Below are 15052 nucleotides of genomic sequence, written 5' to 3'. Positions count from 1 at the left end.
CTAACAGGTCTCATTTCACCACTTCCCTACTAACCCAATGAAATTGGTCATCCCTCATTCCATCATCCAGTCCGCGTCGGTGCCGTACACCTCCCTGTCGATGTGATCACGTGGTTGCGCGGGCGGTGGCGCAAGACATCTTGGTGGCACCCATCGCAAGTGCTGAAGTGACGGCTTTAGCACTTTGCGGTGGGTGCTACCAAGACCTCTTGGGCCACCGCGTTAGCCCACCAGAGCCACCACGACATTGCGACCCAACCGTGCGCATAACATAATGTTAGCTGTAAGGGGAGAACCACATTGGATATAGTCCGAGTGCACTCATCAGTGCACAATTCTCTGGAGCAGCATCACATAAAGCTCTACAAAATTCAGCGTCCAAACAGTTCAAAACCCCGAAACCTCTTCTGTCAGTGTTATAGCCAATCGTGTGTAATACACAAGGTGTGATGGACTCTGATTGGATGCATTAGGCCCTGGTCGGGGAATACAATGGCCGTCAGAATGGTTAGCCACTTTTAACTTCGACGGAACTGTGAATAGCTTGATGTGATTGGGTCCAGTAGTTCGAACTACGCCTCGGTTTTCAGCGAATCAGGACAGGTCGTCATATTTTTATTCATCTCAAGTGAGAAGATTCCATTTTATTGCAGGTTATGGGATGATAGAGATTATCGTCATTGCAATTTCGACTCTGAATCAATGATTTGTGCAGGATATCAAGTCATGCGCCATAATTCAATAGGTTGCACGAGACGGGAATAACGATAGCATGGGACGCGTTTGACGCGGTAGCGCAATGGTTGAGTGAGACGGCATCAAAGTGACAGAGGAAGGGGCCAAGGTTCAATTCCCGGGCAGTGTCAAACGTTTTCCCGAATAATTAAATTTCGATTTCCTCAAAAAATTGAATACTAAAAACAAGATCACCATTATATTAACACAAAAATTTTATGGCTCAGACACAAATCATTCATTGGCTTGGGATTGCCTTCTCGAAGCTTTGGCGAATGGTGTCCGCACTCACCATGTACCACGCCAATATCGCTCGCTTGATCATTGCCAAGCGCTTCATCGCCGCGCTTAGTGTGTCGAACTCGTCGCCATAATCGCCTTCGATGATATCCTCGGCAAGCCAGGCATCTCGAAGGTAACGCTTGAACGGCCCCATGACGCCAACATCTAACGGCTGACAGACAGACGTTGAGTTGGCCGGCAGGGCAACCAAATGGGTACTGAGTTCCTCATTGACGATCTTGTACGACTTATCACTGACGTGGCTGACAAAGTTGTCGAGCAGGAGAACCGACGGCTCGACAAGCATAGGCAACAGCAGCGAACGCAGGTACGTCTTCCAGACATCGTCGTCCATCCAAGCCTTGTTTTGCATAGCGTACACGTGCCCCGCCGGGAAAGTTGGGAACTCGTTCGTTTCAATGCGGCGCCCGAGGCTCCACGGATGACGAAGAGCATGGGGAGCTTGGTGCCGTCTGCCCGCGCCGTGAGAACGACTGTCATTCGCATGGAGTGCTTCTCTCCAGACGAAATCTTCGCGCCACCACCACGTACGTCCCGATGTATCGCGGCGGCATGTCGTAGTAGAAGCCCGTCTCATCGACATTGTAGACGGTATCGTGGCCGTATTGTCGGTACGAGCGGTGGAACTCTTCGGCGAACTCGTCTCGGACCTCGATGAGGGCCGCCTGGGACTGCTTGCCGCAACCGGCTTTGCGACGAGAGAAGCCGTGACGGTGACAGAAGCGTTGGAGCAGACGCAGTATGCCTTGGTAGCTGGTGCCAAGTGCTTTCCCGGCAAGATACGTGCGTAGCCAGTCAGTTTGAAAGCGCTTAATCCAAGTGATCATGTGCGCGGATGTTAGCGCTCGCTCGCGCACTCTCATTTCCTTTATGAATTCCAGCAGGCCAACCAGGTCGGGGAAGCTTTCGGGGCGACCGCCTGGGCTCAACTTCATTCGCTTTTTGTTGCCGTCGAAGGCGAGTATGTCGTCCTTTTGGTCGATCCACGACCGAATGGTGCGACGTGGGATGCCAAGGAGTTTAGAGACGTTGTGTACGTTGGAGGTCTATACGAGCTCGAGCACTTGTAGCCGACAGCCACCTCGTACCCGCGCTTTCTGCGAAGGCGGAGCGTTGACAGGGTGGTCATTGATTTGCAAGTGAATGTGAGGTGGATTATTTTAAATAATTGCGCGCGGGCGGGAGAATATTATCATCAGCCAATTAATTGACTGTATTCTGGGTAATGATTGTTATTGGATAAAAAGAAAGTTGAAGTCCAAGAATCTTCGACTGGCGAACCATTCTGACGGCCACTGTACTTTTGTTCAAGTTTCAGTCCGTTCATGCCTATCCGGATATAATTTATTCGGATGCACAAGCATTTTGTGGACGTTGTTGCAACTGCTTGCGCCGTATCCGCACTGCTCTTCCTCGTCGCCCACGTGACAAGTTCAATATACTGACAGTTACTAAAGTCGACTTTGACTCAATGATCGGGCACTCCCAGTACGAACAGTGGTTCAAAACCAATTTGCGCTGCAGCCAATCGACTTTCATACGGCTCGTCGAGTGGTTACGTGAGGAGCAACCTGCACGTTATCAATGCCTGTCACAACATTCATTCGAAAAAAAGTGGCCGTGTTGCTGTACTTCCTCGGCTCTGACGGTGGATACCGTGAAACGGCGACAGCATTAATGTCCAAATCACGGTGTGTTGAGGGTTGGTGAACACTCTGACTACGAACGCGACGACGTGGATCAGTTTGCCAGGCAGCACCCATGATTGGGATGGTATTGAGCAGGCGTTTTTGTACAACAAAAAATCCCTGGTGTTGTTGGTGCTGTGGACGGAACACTGGTCGAATTCCAACGCCCGAAGGACCATGATGGGTTCTACAACCGCAACGGCGACCCCTCCCTCAACATCCAAGCTGTGGTTGATGCTGACACGCGGTTCATGTCCATTGACATTCGGCCGGGGTCTTACTCGAATAAAAAGATCTGGAAAACATCGACGTTTGGCCAATCCATACGTTTGAAAATACCGCGGGGCTGCTACCTCCTTGGTGACGCTGGTTACACCTTGTTGCCATGGCTCATTACGCCATTTATGGCTCACGAAGAGCATGGTAAATTGTCAAAAATGCAAAAGAATTTAAATTACAAACATTCGAGCACTCGAATGTCCGTGGAGTGTGCATTCGGGAGGCTGAAGGAACGGTTTTGAATTTTGAAGACGGTTATGAACGAAAAATCGCTCGACCAAAGGACAACCGTTGTGACCGCTTGCTTTGTCCTCCACAGCATGTTTTTACAATTCAACGACGGCTTGTTTTCCATCCCAAATCGACGACGGGACCGCAACGACCAAGTACAACCGTTCGACGACTGGGAGTCGGACACAAATCCATTTCTCCGCAAGACGGCTTTGGCAAAACGCGCTGCCATTGCACATATTTTATATCAATAGTTGAACAATATAAAAATGATTTTGAGTAATATATACTTTAATCATTTTTTTAGCTACTAACATTGTAAATGAGCTAAGAGCTGCGCCATGGTGTCTGATTGCGTCTTGATTGCAGAAAGAACATCGTCCAAAGTAGCACTATGTGTTGCTTGGGGTTGGATTCCTTGAGGTTGAACTCCAGCTAGTGACGACCCCAAAAACATCAACCCCTCCTTGATGGAATTGAATCCAGCTTCCAATGACGCAGCTGCATCCTTGGGCTTTTTCCCTTCGCTGTTTGACTTTTGCTTCTTTGTGGACGGCTCTTCCTTCTTTATTTCAACTTCATCGTCCTCGTCTATAGTATTGTTATGACGTCTCGTTAAGATCTGAGTATTCATAATTACATACTTCCTCTGTTCCATAATGAAGTTGACTTCATTTTTAATAATCTATTTCTCAGTCGTTTCGAAGCCTAATTGGTCGCATGGAAGCCCAAATCATAGGCATTAACGTACTGAAAAAGGTTCTATTTTCGTTTTTTTATTGGCTGTGAGGCTCCCGATAACATGCACAACAAATCCACGACGACGTCGACGAAACTTCAAAACTACGTCATTTGCTCCATTCTTGTCCGATCGACTTCAAATTTCGCGCAATCGCTTGCTCGTGGTGAGTAGATATACCTAGCGCTATTCAGATTTCAAAACTGAGTTATCGGCTGCTCTAGATGCCACAAGACACGACCACCAAACGACTGACGGACGCGCAGCGGACGGCAATCTTCATTCGAATGTCAGTGATGAGATCCAACGGTCGAGCGAAGCCAGGAGCGCTCCAAGCACTACGCGAGGAGTTTGGTGTGACCCGCCAAGCAATGTCCAAGATTTGGAAGCGTGGGACCGACACCACAGCCAGCCACGGGTATCCCGTCCTTGACTCAACGATCAAGAAGAAGAGTGGCAGGCCTGTAACCCTTGATCGTGCGTCGCTGGAAGATCGCGTGAAGGCTCAGACTGCATTCAGTCGCTCAACGTCTCGCGCTCTTGCCGCTGCCACTGGGGTCTCAAAGACAACGCTATGGCGTCTTGTGAAGTCGAAGGCCATGAAGCGCTGCACCAGCCGTTTGAAGCCTATGCTAACGCAAAAGCACAAGCACGACCGATTGGCCTACTGTAAGGCGTTTTTGCGCCGCCATCCAAATGGTACCCTGTATTGGCACGACATGTTGGACTACGTCCATATAGACGAGAAGTGGTTCTATATGACCAAAGTAAATCGACGGTACTACCTATGGTCGGATGAAGATGTCCCTGCGCGAAAGTGTCAGTCGAAGAATCACATCATCAAGGTGATGTTCCTGACGGCTGTGGCAAGCCCGCGGTATGACAGCACGAAGCGAACTCATTGGGACGGCAAGATCGGTTCATGGGCCTTCACGTCAACGCGTCAAGCTCTTCGCAACAGCAAGAACCGCAAGCGTGGCGATGATGTTGTTGAACCAACGACGGTCACCAGGGAGGTGTACCGAGACTACCTTGTCAACAAGGTTATCCCAGCGATTCGATCGCTATGGCCGCGGCAACGATCGAGTGTGATCTGGATCCAACAAAATAATGCAAGGCCCCATGTCAGCGTTGATGATGCTGCTGTTCGGATTGCAGGCTCTATGGACGGATGGAACATCAAATTGTGTGGTCAACCAGCTCAAAGTCCGGATATGAACGTTCTGGACCTCGGATTTTTCATTGCCATTCAGTGTCTGCAACATCAAACCCTCACGCATCAATTGAAGAGTTGGTGTTGGCGGTACATTCTGCTTTCTCTGATCTGGATATGCGCGTCTTGGACAAAACGTTCATGACGTTGCAGAAGGTGATGTAGTATGTATGTAAAATAGACGGCGACAATGTTTACAAGTTGCAGCACATGAAGAAGGACACGTTATTTGTGAACGGCTCACTCCCTCCCCGCCTGGAATGCGACAGGGATGTTGCTGCATCCATTGAAGCCATGGAGGAGCGCATTGACTACGAGCGGCGCGTCGACAACAAGATTGAACTCTTTGAGTCTGATTGCACTATTCAAGGGCATGTCCACATGAGCAATGTTAACGCAATTTGTGAAATGGCCCAAGAACTTGCGATTGAAGAAGTCGACGAAGAAAATCTGCAGCATGTCCTGTAGTCGTAAAAGTGCAAATATGAATAAAAATTCATATTTCAGGAGTATTATTATAAATTAAGCATACAAATTCTCATATACATATTATTCCCCTTCGGTTGTCAACTTCTTTATGGAACAGAGGAAGTATATTATACTTATACCATTCAAGTCGACAACGCTATCGTCCAAAGTTGCATCATCTGTGCTCATGAGGGATTCCCTTTTGTACCCAAATTTTGGAACTCCAGTACTCCAGCATAATGTCATAGTGCATTGGGAGAGCGAGCAGCTTTGGACAAATTCCCCGTGGGACTAGCCAAACTTGGCTTGGACACGGACCGTCCCGTTTTCAATCTTGCGAACTGCTCGAATACACGTATATGATATTTGATACAATATAATTCAATCATACCTTATCTTGCACCTGCTTTGCGGTGAATTCACGCTGCATTTCGACGCTTAACTCAGCCGCCAGCATCACATACGCCACGCGCTTGCCGTAGTTAATCGGGACGCTAGGTGCGAATTGTATCGCAGAGCGAACAACATGGAGACGCTTTGGTCGCACCAGAGAAACGCCCGCGGCGCTAGCTTCTTCATCCGTTTTGGCGGCTTATCGGGGTTCTCGTTGGACACTAATGTTGGTGCCGCACGTGTTGTTGATGTGTGAATGGAAACATGTATGATGAATGAGTATGTGTGCTCCTACCTTCGGCGTCGGCACCGTCAACGTCGAGTTGGGTCGTGCTTTCTGACATGGGGTGTTCCAAATTGCAAGTGCTACTGACTGATGGTGTGAAACATGAACGCGCGTGAACGATTCGTCTCCGCTTGACAATCCAATTAAAGCATGAACAATATCCGGTTGCCGGATAATTCTATCCAATCAAAACGAATTCATCCTTGTTTCCGATGCAGAGACATGGACAAAAACGTTCCCCGACCAGGGCCTTATCTAACGCTAGCGAAGTAAACAAACATGGATGTCCATTAGTTTCATAAATACAAGCACAGTATACCCTACAGTACTCTAGTGGATTTAAGCCTTCGCTTGTCCACACGTAAGACGTACAGTACATAACGCACGATTGATGCCAGTTAGATTTGCTGGACGAGTTTCAATGTCGCCGGCATAACGCTTCCAGGCGTTCATGCTCCAAGTACTAAATTTACTTCCTCTGGTCCACAATGAAGTATACCGTTATAAAAGTGCAAATTTTATACTGAATTTTGTATTGGAATTAATTTTTTTGAAAAGTTGTATGTTTATTCAAAATTGCAGTTTTACGACCGAAGACCCCATGATATGATGCATTCATTACTCATCACCATCTAAATCAACCCCAACTAATCGGGAGCAAATGGAATCGACATTGGACAAGTCCACCTCACCTTGAACTTGACAACCATTGTCGAGTAGGTCACTCAGAACGTCAACACGACGTTCAAACTCACTTCTTTCCTCCATGGCATCAACCGCTGCACAAACATCTTCATCACACTCCAGTCGCGTTGGTAAGAGACCCTCCTTGATGAGCCCATGCTTCTTTTGATGCGGCAACTTGAAATCGTTGTGACCGCCCATCTTGAAAATGCACTCCATGACTTTTGCAGCGTCATGAACGTCTTGTCCAAAACGGTGCACTCAAGTTCCTCGAACGACTTGACGACAGCCACGACAACGTCGTCCAACGTGTAGGTGGCCATTTAGTGTTGGAGGCTCTGGATAGCGTTGAAGTAACCCAGGTCTAACACGTTCAGGTCTGGACTTTGCGCTGGTTGTGAGCACAGGCTGATGGTCCACCCACCTTGGCGTCCAGCAGCAATGACAGCAGGGTCGTTCACGCTAACATGGGGTTTCGCGTTGTCTTGTTGAATCCATATCTGGTTCTTCATGCTTGACGGCCACTTGGAACGCACAGCCGGAATGACTTTGTCGATCAAGAAGGACGGGTAAACGTCCCGTGTCACTGTGAATGGTTCAGTAACATCATCGCCACGCTTGCGGTTCTTGCTGCTTCGCAGCGCCGGCCTTGTCTTCACGAAAGGCCTCATTCCAATACGACCATCCCACATCCGCTTGTTTCGCGCGTCGTATCTTGGCCGCGCAACAGCAGTGAGAAACATAACCTTCATGATATCCATCTTGGATCGGCACTTCCGCGTTGGCACAGCTTTGTCACTCCACAGGTAGTATCGACGGTTCTGTTTCGTCACATAGAACCATTTCTCGTCGATGTGCACTGTGTCCAGCATGTCGTGCCAGTATCGCTTGCCCGATGCTTCTGTTCGTAGGTGGCGTTGGACGAACGCCATGCGGTCGGACTTGTGCTTGTCCGTTTGCATGGGCTTGAGGCGGCTCGTACATCGCTTCATGACCTTGGACTGCAGCAGCCGCCACAACGTCGTCCTTGCAATTCCGGTGGACTCAGCAAGGCATCGGAGCGTCGAGCGCTTGAAACTAGGAGCCGCCTTCACCTTTGCTTCCAAGACAATCAATGGGGTCTTACGTCGTCGGCCACTTCTTGCCTTGATGCCTGAACGAACGTCGACGGTGCCTTGGTCATCGAGAGTCTCGCTTGCTCGCTTCCAGAGCTTAGCCAAGGCTCCCTTTGTAACCTTGAACTCATTGCAGAGACTCTTGAGCTCTCCGTGCTTGATCCTGTCGCCCGCTTTCAGCAGTGAGGGTCGAATGTATTGCTCAGTGCGCTGTGCATCGGTAAGGCGTTTGGTTGTCGTGGGCGGAGTCATGGTGAAACGTGCGTAGCGAATTGCGCTAAGCATATCTACGGACCAAGCGCAAGCGATTCCACGTGGTTTGAGATCGATTGGAGCAGAATTGACGAAGTTACGGCTTTTTTTAGATTTTTGTCATGAATTTTGGATGTTTGACTTGTCCTTTCTTGTGTTTGGTGGCCAATAAAAAAGTTCTAAAAATACCCGTGTGTTTGTTGTTCATTCCTCTATTTGTTTATACCGTTTTGACCGATTTTAGTGAATTTTTGATAGACTTGTGCAATTTTTTCGAAAAGGTGTACTTCATTCCGGACCAGAGGAAGTACATGTTTATTGTTGTTGCGTCACCTATTCAAGATGTTGGTGACACTGTTGCAGCCTCCACACAGTACAGTATTGACCCTTGACAATGCAATAATATAAAACTAATGTTTTATTTGGACTAATTCCCCGACAGCAGGGGGTGCCTACCTTCAAAACTCCCCAGACCTACCTTCTTTGGGGGAATTTTGGAATAACGAATATTCATCCGGATAATCGAATTTATTGCACAGATAAGAACAGTGGTACGCATCGTCAGGACCATTAAATCTATCCGCATGCTCATAATTTTAACCGTTGTAGTGACTGACGATTGACATCATTTGCAAACACACCACTACAGTATGAGTGGCTTCGTTTCTGACGAGTACTTGCTTCTAGCCGTAGAGATGAACTTCACAAGGCCTCCTGAGAGCGAACACGACTACGTCTCAAAAAGTGTTTTGAATTCTGTGAAAGGTCACGACTTCGGGAGCCTAGTGTATTTGAAGGAGTGCATGAACACTTTCAGTTTGAAGCAAGGCTTTCGCCTTCGCCAGAAGTATCGAATTGCGAGAACAGCAAAGTGGATTTGTTCTACGGAGAGTTGCGAGTTCTTTGTTCGATCTTCTGTGAGATGTGATAAGGTTGCGTCTATCACATCGATGAATTTGATGCACAATCACCCACTTTTTCAAAGTACGGGGGTGAAATGTCACCCTGCTGTTTCAAAAGGGTTGGTATGTTGTATTATTTGTAGTAGTACTACACAATGAAACGCATAAAACTATTAGATTGTGGAAACACTTCAAACACATGGGAACATTATGGAACTCGTTTCCGATCCACGACGACTCACCGGCAAGCAAATCATTGTCCACTTTCAGCGAGCAAGCGGCGAAACGAAATCGACATCATCGGCAAGTCGTGCCAAGCGAGAACTCGTGAAACATCTGTACGGCTCAGTGGGCATGGCGTTTGAGAAAGTCGGGAGCTACTTTGAGCTCCTGAAGGCGCGCAATCCAAGGACGTTTGCGCTTGTTGAAACAAGATTGGGATCATTCTACCGCAGCGCGCTCATCCCGAAGTTCTGTATTAATGCTTTTGAGTACTGTCAGAATGTTATCGCGCTTGACGTTAAAGCTGTGTAACTATATTTACAAACATTCATGTATTGCCGTTTCATTTAGGAGCCCATTTAAAGGATCTTATGAATTCAAATATACGATGAGATGATTGTTGGGATCTTTGGTTGTTGCATGTAGCATAATGGAGTTATGCTACTTGCAACAACCAAAGATCCCAACAATCATCTCATCGTATTGGATACGTTGCGATTAAACTACAACATATACTTATATCAATTAGGGATTGCTGTCGTACCAGTCGAGAACGACAAGCATTGGGCTTGGTTTTTGCGATGGTTGAAAGACGCTGGACTTCCGCTGTCAAGCACTGTCCTTGTGTCCGATCGTTTAAAAGGTATTTGAGAGTTGAAAGTTTCATACATTTCACATTATTCATAACTTGCATCATTTGTTTTAAATTTATAACTTTCAGAATTTGAAAATACATTGGTTGTGTAGGTCTCACCAACGCCTGCAAAGCGGAATGTCCTGGCGTTCCACACAGAACTGCTTGCGCCATATTGTTGCCAACGTCAACACGGCGCAAGGACGGCACCTGTCCTGTACGGAAGAAGGCTTGGCGTTCAAGTTAGCTCGATCCGACAGTCATGAAACGTTTGCACGGCACATGGAAAAACTACGAGCGCTAAACCCTGGTAAATACCACACAAATCTATTGATTAACTTATTGTAATGACTAATAGATGCTGCCGACTATTTGTTGACAATCCCTGTCGAACATTGGGTGACATACGCGTTTCCGCCGTCCACGTTTGGCAAAGTCACATCCAACATGAGCGAGTCAGCCAACCAGTGGTTGGGGACTGAGCTCCGCAGTTCGGATGCTGTAATGTTGCATTTCCATTACATGCTACATCTCCTAAAGAACATTAACGAGCGAAGGTATTCGTTCAATACTCTAGTGCATATCATAAATTACATATGTTTTTAGTATTTCTACAACTTATATAACTTGCATAAGGATTTCTAAAAGTTGTGCATGATCTTGACTGGTTCATATTTAATGCATGCCATAACGTAGAATCAAGAATGCGAAGTGGCCTGAGGGATCGATGACCCCGGTGCACCATAAGCTGTACCAAACGCTGTTAACAAAGTCGCGGGGTATTGTGGTACGATACACCATTCCTTTCATTCCTTAAACATATATAGATTGAAGAGTGCGAGCCATGTAAAACATTCTTGGCGTTGTACTTCGACTCTCAAGCTATAACGCCTCATCTCTGGCGATTGGTTGATCTCGAGGCAAAGACGTGTCAGTGCCGCACGTGGTTCGACACGAAGAAGCCCTGCATCCATGCCATTCGTTGCTACAATGCCATGAAGCTGGTTCCGATGTTGTACTTTGACCACGTGTACTCAGCGACTCGTTTTAAGCTGCTGTATGCGTCGCATGTTGTGCCAGTGCCACCACAAGACCTCGACAGCGATCCTCGCTCACAGGCTCCAAGTGTTTGTGGAACAGACTTTAACCCATCAAAACCCTGTCCGAAGACGAGAAAGCGTAAACGGTCAAACGGAATGCGTAGCTAGGAGCGCCTAATGTAGTAATTTTTTCGTCATTAAGCTCTTTGTTTACAGTAAATGCTGGATATTAACATAAACTACTTGAATGTTAACAAAATTCAAATGCTAAAGTAAAACTAGAATTTCTATAACTTTTAAAACATTTATGTAGTTGTGAAAACTGTAATACTCGAAATAGTTTTCAACTTCATAGAAAGTAAACGTATTACTCCAATCATAGCAATTGTTTTGCCATTCTGGCCAAGCGTCGGTCAACCATGGCATCATCGTTCAATGGTACTGGACGCTTTGGTGTGGGTGCTTCCAACTCGGCACCATGCGAAACTGATGAAACAGCGCGCTTTACAGGGGGTACTAACTCGCCGCCCTGTTCGTTGTCGTCGCCGTCCACGCCGTAATCGTCACCAGAAGGTTGCTCGCCATCGTCGAAGTCACCCGATTCGTCATCACGGTACCGCAAAAATGGCTGCAACAGCTCATTTGGATTGCCGCCCAGCTTGCGAGAAACGAAAAGCAATAGCCGAAGCGCTCCCACGCCAACTGCATTGTTCTTGGTCAGCTGAATTGCAATGTCGTGATCTGCTTGGTTGATCAGGCTTCGCGTTCCTGGTGGGTCAAACATGGGCTTGGCGTCGTTGCATTTTGTCGACGGCCCGGGCGTCTGCATTTCACCATTATCGTTTACTTCGCATCACCACATCTTACGTATGTTCCGATGTTCGGGAACGTGTTTGTGCTTTGCCTTTACGTGGCTTGTAAAGTGCGTGTACGAAGTGATGAAACCACACTCGTCCATCATGCACTTGATCTTGTTCGGCTTCTCGCACTCATAACAGAAATGGTTTATACCGTTGGTTGTGGCTAACGGACTTATCTGTGGAAGAAATTAGATTATCCGGACGAGTATCCGTTATTCCAAAATTCCCCCAAAGAAGGTAGGTCTGGGGAGTTTTGAAGGTAGGCACCCCCTGCTGTGGGGGAATTAGTCCAGATAGGGTAGACAAGTACAGTACCGGTATCATATGTGTTTCGTATACCTGCTAAGTACTGTACTGTAGTACTAGTACTCGGTACCGGTATGTTTGCATGTGTGCAAAGCTCGTTTGAGCAGTCAATAGCACAAGGAATTGAGCCAAACTTAAGTAACTACTTCGAAGTACTACAACCCGATATGTATGTATATATCTCCGTTTCTTATCGTCAGATGAATTTAGATATTAACTTTGTGGCGTAGGAAGTCGGCAGCACGGTCAAAAGGAAAACATCTACTACAGTTGTCCTCCAAGGCTTGCACCCATGCAATGACATAAACTATTGCAGGAAGTTGATGACATAAAGGTGACACAAAATATTGAAATTGAAGGGTTTTTTGGTGGATTACCAGTCGTTTACATCAAACTCATTAAGCAATCGCTCCAGCAAATGACCGGAGCTCATGTGAAGAGACTGGAGGTGCTCCATCAACGTCTCTCGGGGTACAATACCTGTATGATTCCAACAGTTCCGAATCGTCGTTGACGTGACGTTTTCCCAGGCGTCCAATGACCACTTCATGGCAGTCAGTACGTCAACAGCGTACAACCACCCATGGGAGCATTTGACTTGATCTTGTAGGTTCAGCTCGGTGGCGATTTGGAGCCCCTTCCTCGCGATTAGCTCGCCAGTCACGCATGCATTCTTTGCATTCGCCATGACTACCCACTCGGCAACTTGTTTGTCCAATTCAGGGTATTTTGGCCCCTGAACGTTGTACCGACCCTTTGCCAACTCCTCCTTTATGTTATAGGTCTCGATCTTGCGCTTGTCCCTCAGGATTCGTGATGTGGAGCGTGTGGCCAAAATGTTCCGCGACCCAATGCTACACGGCGGTTGTCTTAATGGGCACGTGAGACGCATAATATGCCCGAAACAAGTTCTTCTCGTGAATCGAGAGTCGCTTTTCTTAGCCTGTCAAAGCGAGGTGAATGCAGCCTCATGTTCAAAAATTTAAACCTCGTGTAAATTCAAATCAACCCTTCAAAAATTTGTATGGTATTGTTTTATACGGGAATTTCGTTTTGACCAGTTTTTGTTCAGTTAAGATTCAACTTGTGGAAGTGAACTGAAAACCAAGCAATTTCAAACTTTCGGGCAGATCTAAATCTCAACTTTGACGAAAATATCAGTACTTTCGGAAAGGTTTTGAGTTAACTTGTAGATTATCCGGATTACGTTCCTGGTCAAAAATGCCCCAACCGCGCATCCTTCGCAATAGAGAGCTGGTGTCCCTTATTGCCTGCGTAATGCCATGGTGATTTCGACATGTTTCTCACCGTAATTCAAGGCTTAATGGCATCCAAATTCATGAGAATGAGGCCCGAGAAGCCAATAGTCTCATACAACAACAATTTCGACCGTGACATGCACAACGCCACGGCAGCGCACAAGTTCCGGTTCACAATCGACCAACTCCGCGTAGGCATCCTGTGGCATGTGGCCACACTCCTGACTAACTGTCACATCTGTCTCAAAGCTGAGGGGAATCAAATCTCAATGTACTTCGATGTAGCACCTCCAGGATTGAATTTGAATGAATACTTGATCTAATCTGTGTGATGTAATCTAGTTAAGAAATATTCCTAATTAGAATTGCCTAGTTTAGAACCAATTTGACGGTTACAAGTGCAAGTTAATTTCAAAAGGAAATCCTTGCACTAACATGAAATTCAATACTATTACAATAAAAATATGACGTTCAAAGTGATTTCAACGTCAAAACAACATTGGGTGGAAAATATGCATATTCACTCGTCAAAACTCCTATATATGGCCTAATTGTTGGTCTACATCACTATTTTGAATTTGAATTAGGTTGAAATTATTCCTAATCGGACTCAAATATTTTTATTCCAATTTTTTAGCAATCGCTGCAACTAAATCTACCAAGACACGTTGTTGCGCAGCAAGCTACTCAACATGGCGATTAGCTTGTTCACGATCATATTGTAAACGCTGCGCCTCACGCCGCTCCTTGTCCTCAATGCCTTCACGAATGATGCCCATAAGGCTCGCTATTTCGAGGGTTGGAGCTGGTTTCTTCGACTTCTTGCGCCGCTTGATCGATGTGATCTCAGCGTCCTCGGTCTTCTCGGCAGACATTTCAAGCTCTGCCATGGCCAATTGGCGCATGATCAATCCCGAATTCTCGACGCATTCCAGTTTCCGCTTCGCAGCATCCTTGCGCACGGCTTCGTTCTCGGCAAAATCGTCCACGCGCAACTGATGTCTGTCAGGAGCTGGTCACGTTCAGAGTACTCCTCGGTTGTCCCCGACTTGCGCAAAGACGCACTCTCCCCCTTCTCGTGCTTTGCCAACAGGTATTCGAACCTGGTCTTCAGCGAGCCCGGCTTCTTCACCATTGAAAATCCAGGCATGCGGTTCAACTCTGCCGCAATCTCGGCCCAGATCGTCATCACCTTCCCGTATTCACCCTCCCACGGTCGCGACAGGGACACCTGTTTGAGCAGCGTGATGTCGTGGCAACATGCGAACTTTCCTGTGGGAAGCGGCGTGGTGTCGCTTTCGTCAATTGTTGTAGCCATCAACCAAAGAAGAGAATGAAGGACCTGTAATATCCGTAGATATATCTGTATCTTGCAACCTTGGACGTCCATCCACTTTTGAGATAAGGTGCCTTCTATCTGAAAAGTTGTTCAGATCCACTGCT

At 47.0% G+C, this 15052-nt stretch overlaps 6 protein-coding genes across 6 annotated transcripts; all 6 read right to left on the bottom strand.

Moving 5' to 3' along the window:
* Positions 1–5947: 5947 nt before the first annotated feature.
* H257_07876 (hypothetical protein) lies at positions 5948–6393 on the bottom strand (the record flags this gene model as incomplete). The annotated part of the gene is made up of 4 exons (XM_009833563.1): positions 5948–5989; positions 6048–6150; positions 6204–6270; positions 6345–6393. 4 exons carry the CDS (start codon positions 6391–6393, stop codon positions 5948–5950), a joined length of 261 nt encoding a protein of 86 aa, XP_009831865.1.
* A 667-nt stretch (positions 6394–7060) lies between these two features.
* Positions 7061–7342, bottom strand: H257_07875 (hypothetical protein; the record flags this gene model as incomplete). Its single annotated transcript, XM_009833562.1, has 1 exon — positions 7061–7342. One exon carries the CDS (start codon positions 7340–7342, stop codon positions 7061–7063), a length of 282 nt encoding a protein of 93 aa, XP_009831864.1.
* H257_07874 (hypothetical protein) lies at positions 7343–8386 on the bottom strand (the record flags this gene model as incomplete). The annotated part of the gene is made up of 1 exon (XM_009833561.1): positions 7343–8386. One exon carries the CDS (start codon positions 8384–8386, stop codon positions 7343–7345), a length of 1044 nt encoding a protein of 347 aa, XP_009831863.1.
* Positions 8387–11560: 3174 nt separating this feature from the next.
* Positions 11561–12013, bottom strand: H257_07873 (hypothetical protein; the record flags this gene model as incomplete). The annotated part of the gene is made up of 1 exon (XM_009833560.1): positions 11561–12013. The coding sequence occupies one exon, from the start codon at positions 12011–12013 to the stop codon at positions 11561–11563; it is 453 nt and encodes a 150-aa protein (XP_009831862.1).
* A 710-nt stretch (positions 12014–12723) lies between these two features.
* On the bottom strand, positions 12724–13242 carry H257_07872 (hypothetical protein; the record flags this gene model as incomplete). The annotated part of the gene is made up of 1 exon (XM_009833559.1): positions 12724–13242. The coding sequence occupies one exon, from the start codon at positions 13240–13242 to the stop codon at positions 12724–12726; it is 519 nt and encodes a 172-aa protein (XP_009831861.1).
* Positions 13243–14292: 1050 nt separating this feature from the next.
* On the bottom strand, positions 14293–14927 carry H257_07871 (hypothetical protein; the record flags this gene model as incomplete). The annotated part of the gene is made up of 2 exons (XM_009833558.1): positions 14293–14611; positions 14641–14927. The coding sequence occupies 2 exons, from the start codon at positions 14925–14927 to the stop codon at positions 14293–14295; spliced, it is 606 nt and encodes a 201-aa protein (XP_009831860.1).
* Positions 14928–15052: the final 125 nt, after the last annotated feature.

This window comes from Aphanomyces astaci (assembly GCF_000520075.1).
Source record: "Aphanomyces astaci strain APO3 unplaced genomic scaffold supercont1.17, whole genome shotgun sequence".
In the NCBI taxonomy this organism is placed as follows: domain Eukaryota; phylum Oomycota; class Saprolegniomycetes; order Saprolegniales; family Verrucalvaceae; genus Aphanomyces; species Aphanomyces astaci.
The sequence above is the reverse complement of the archived record's forward strand: the minus strand, read 5'-3'. Positions and strand labels throughout refer to the sequence as shown.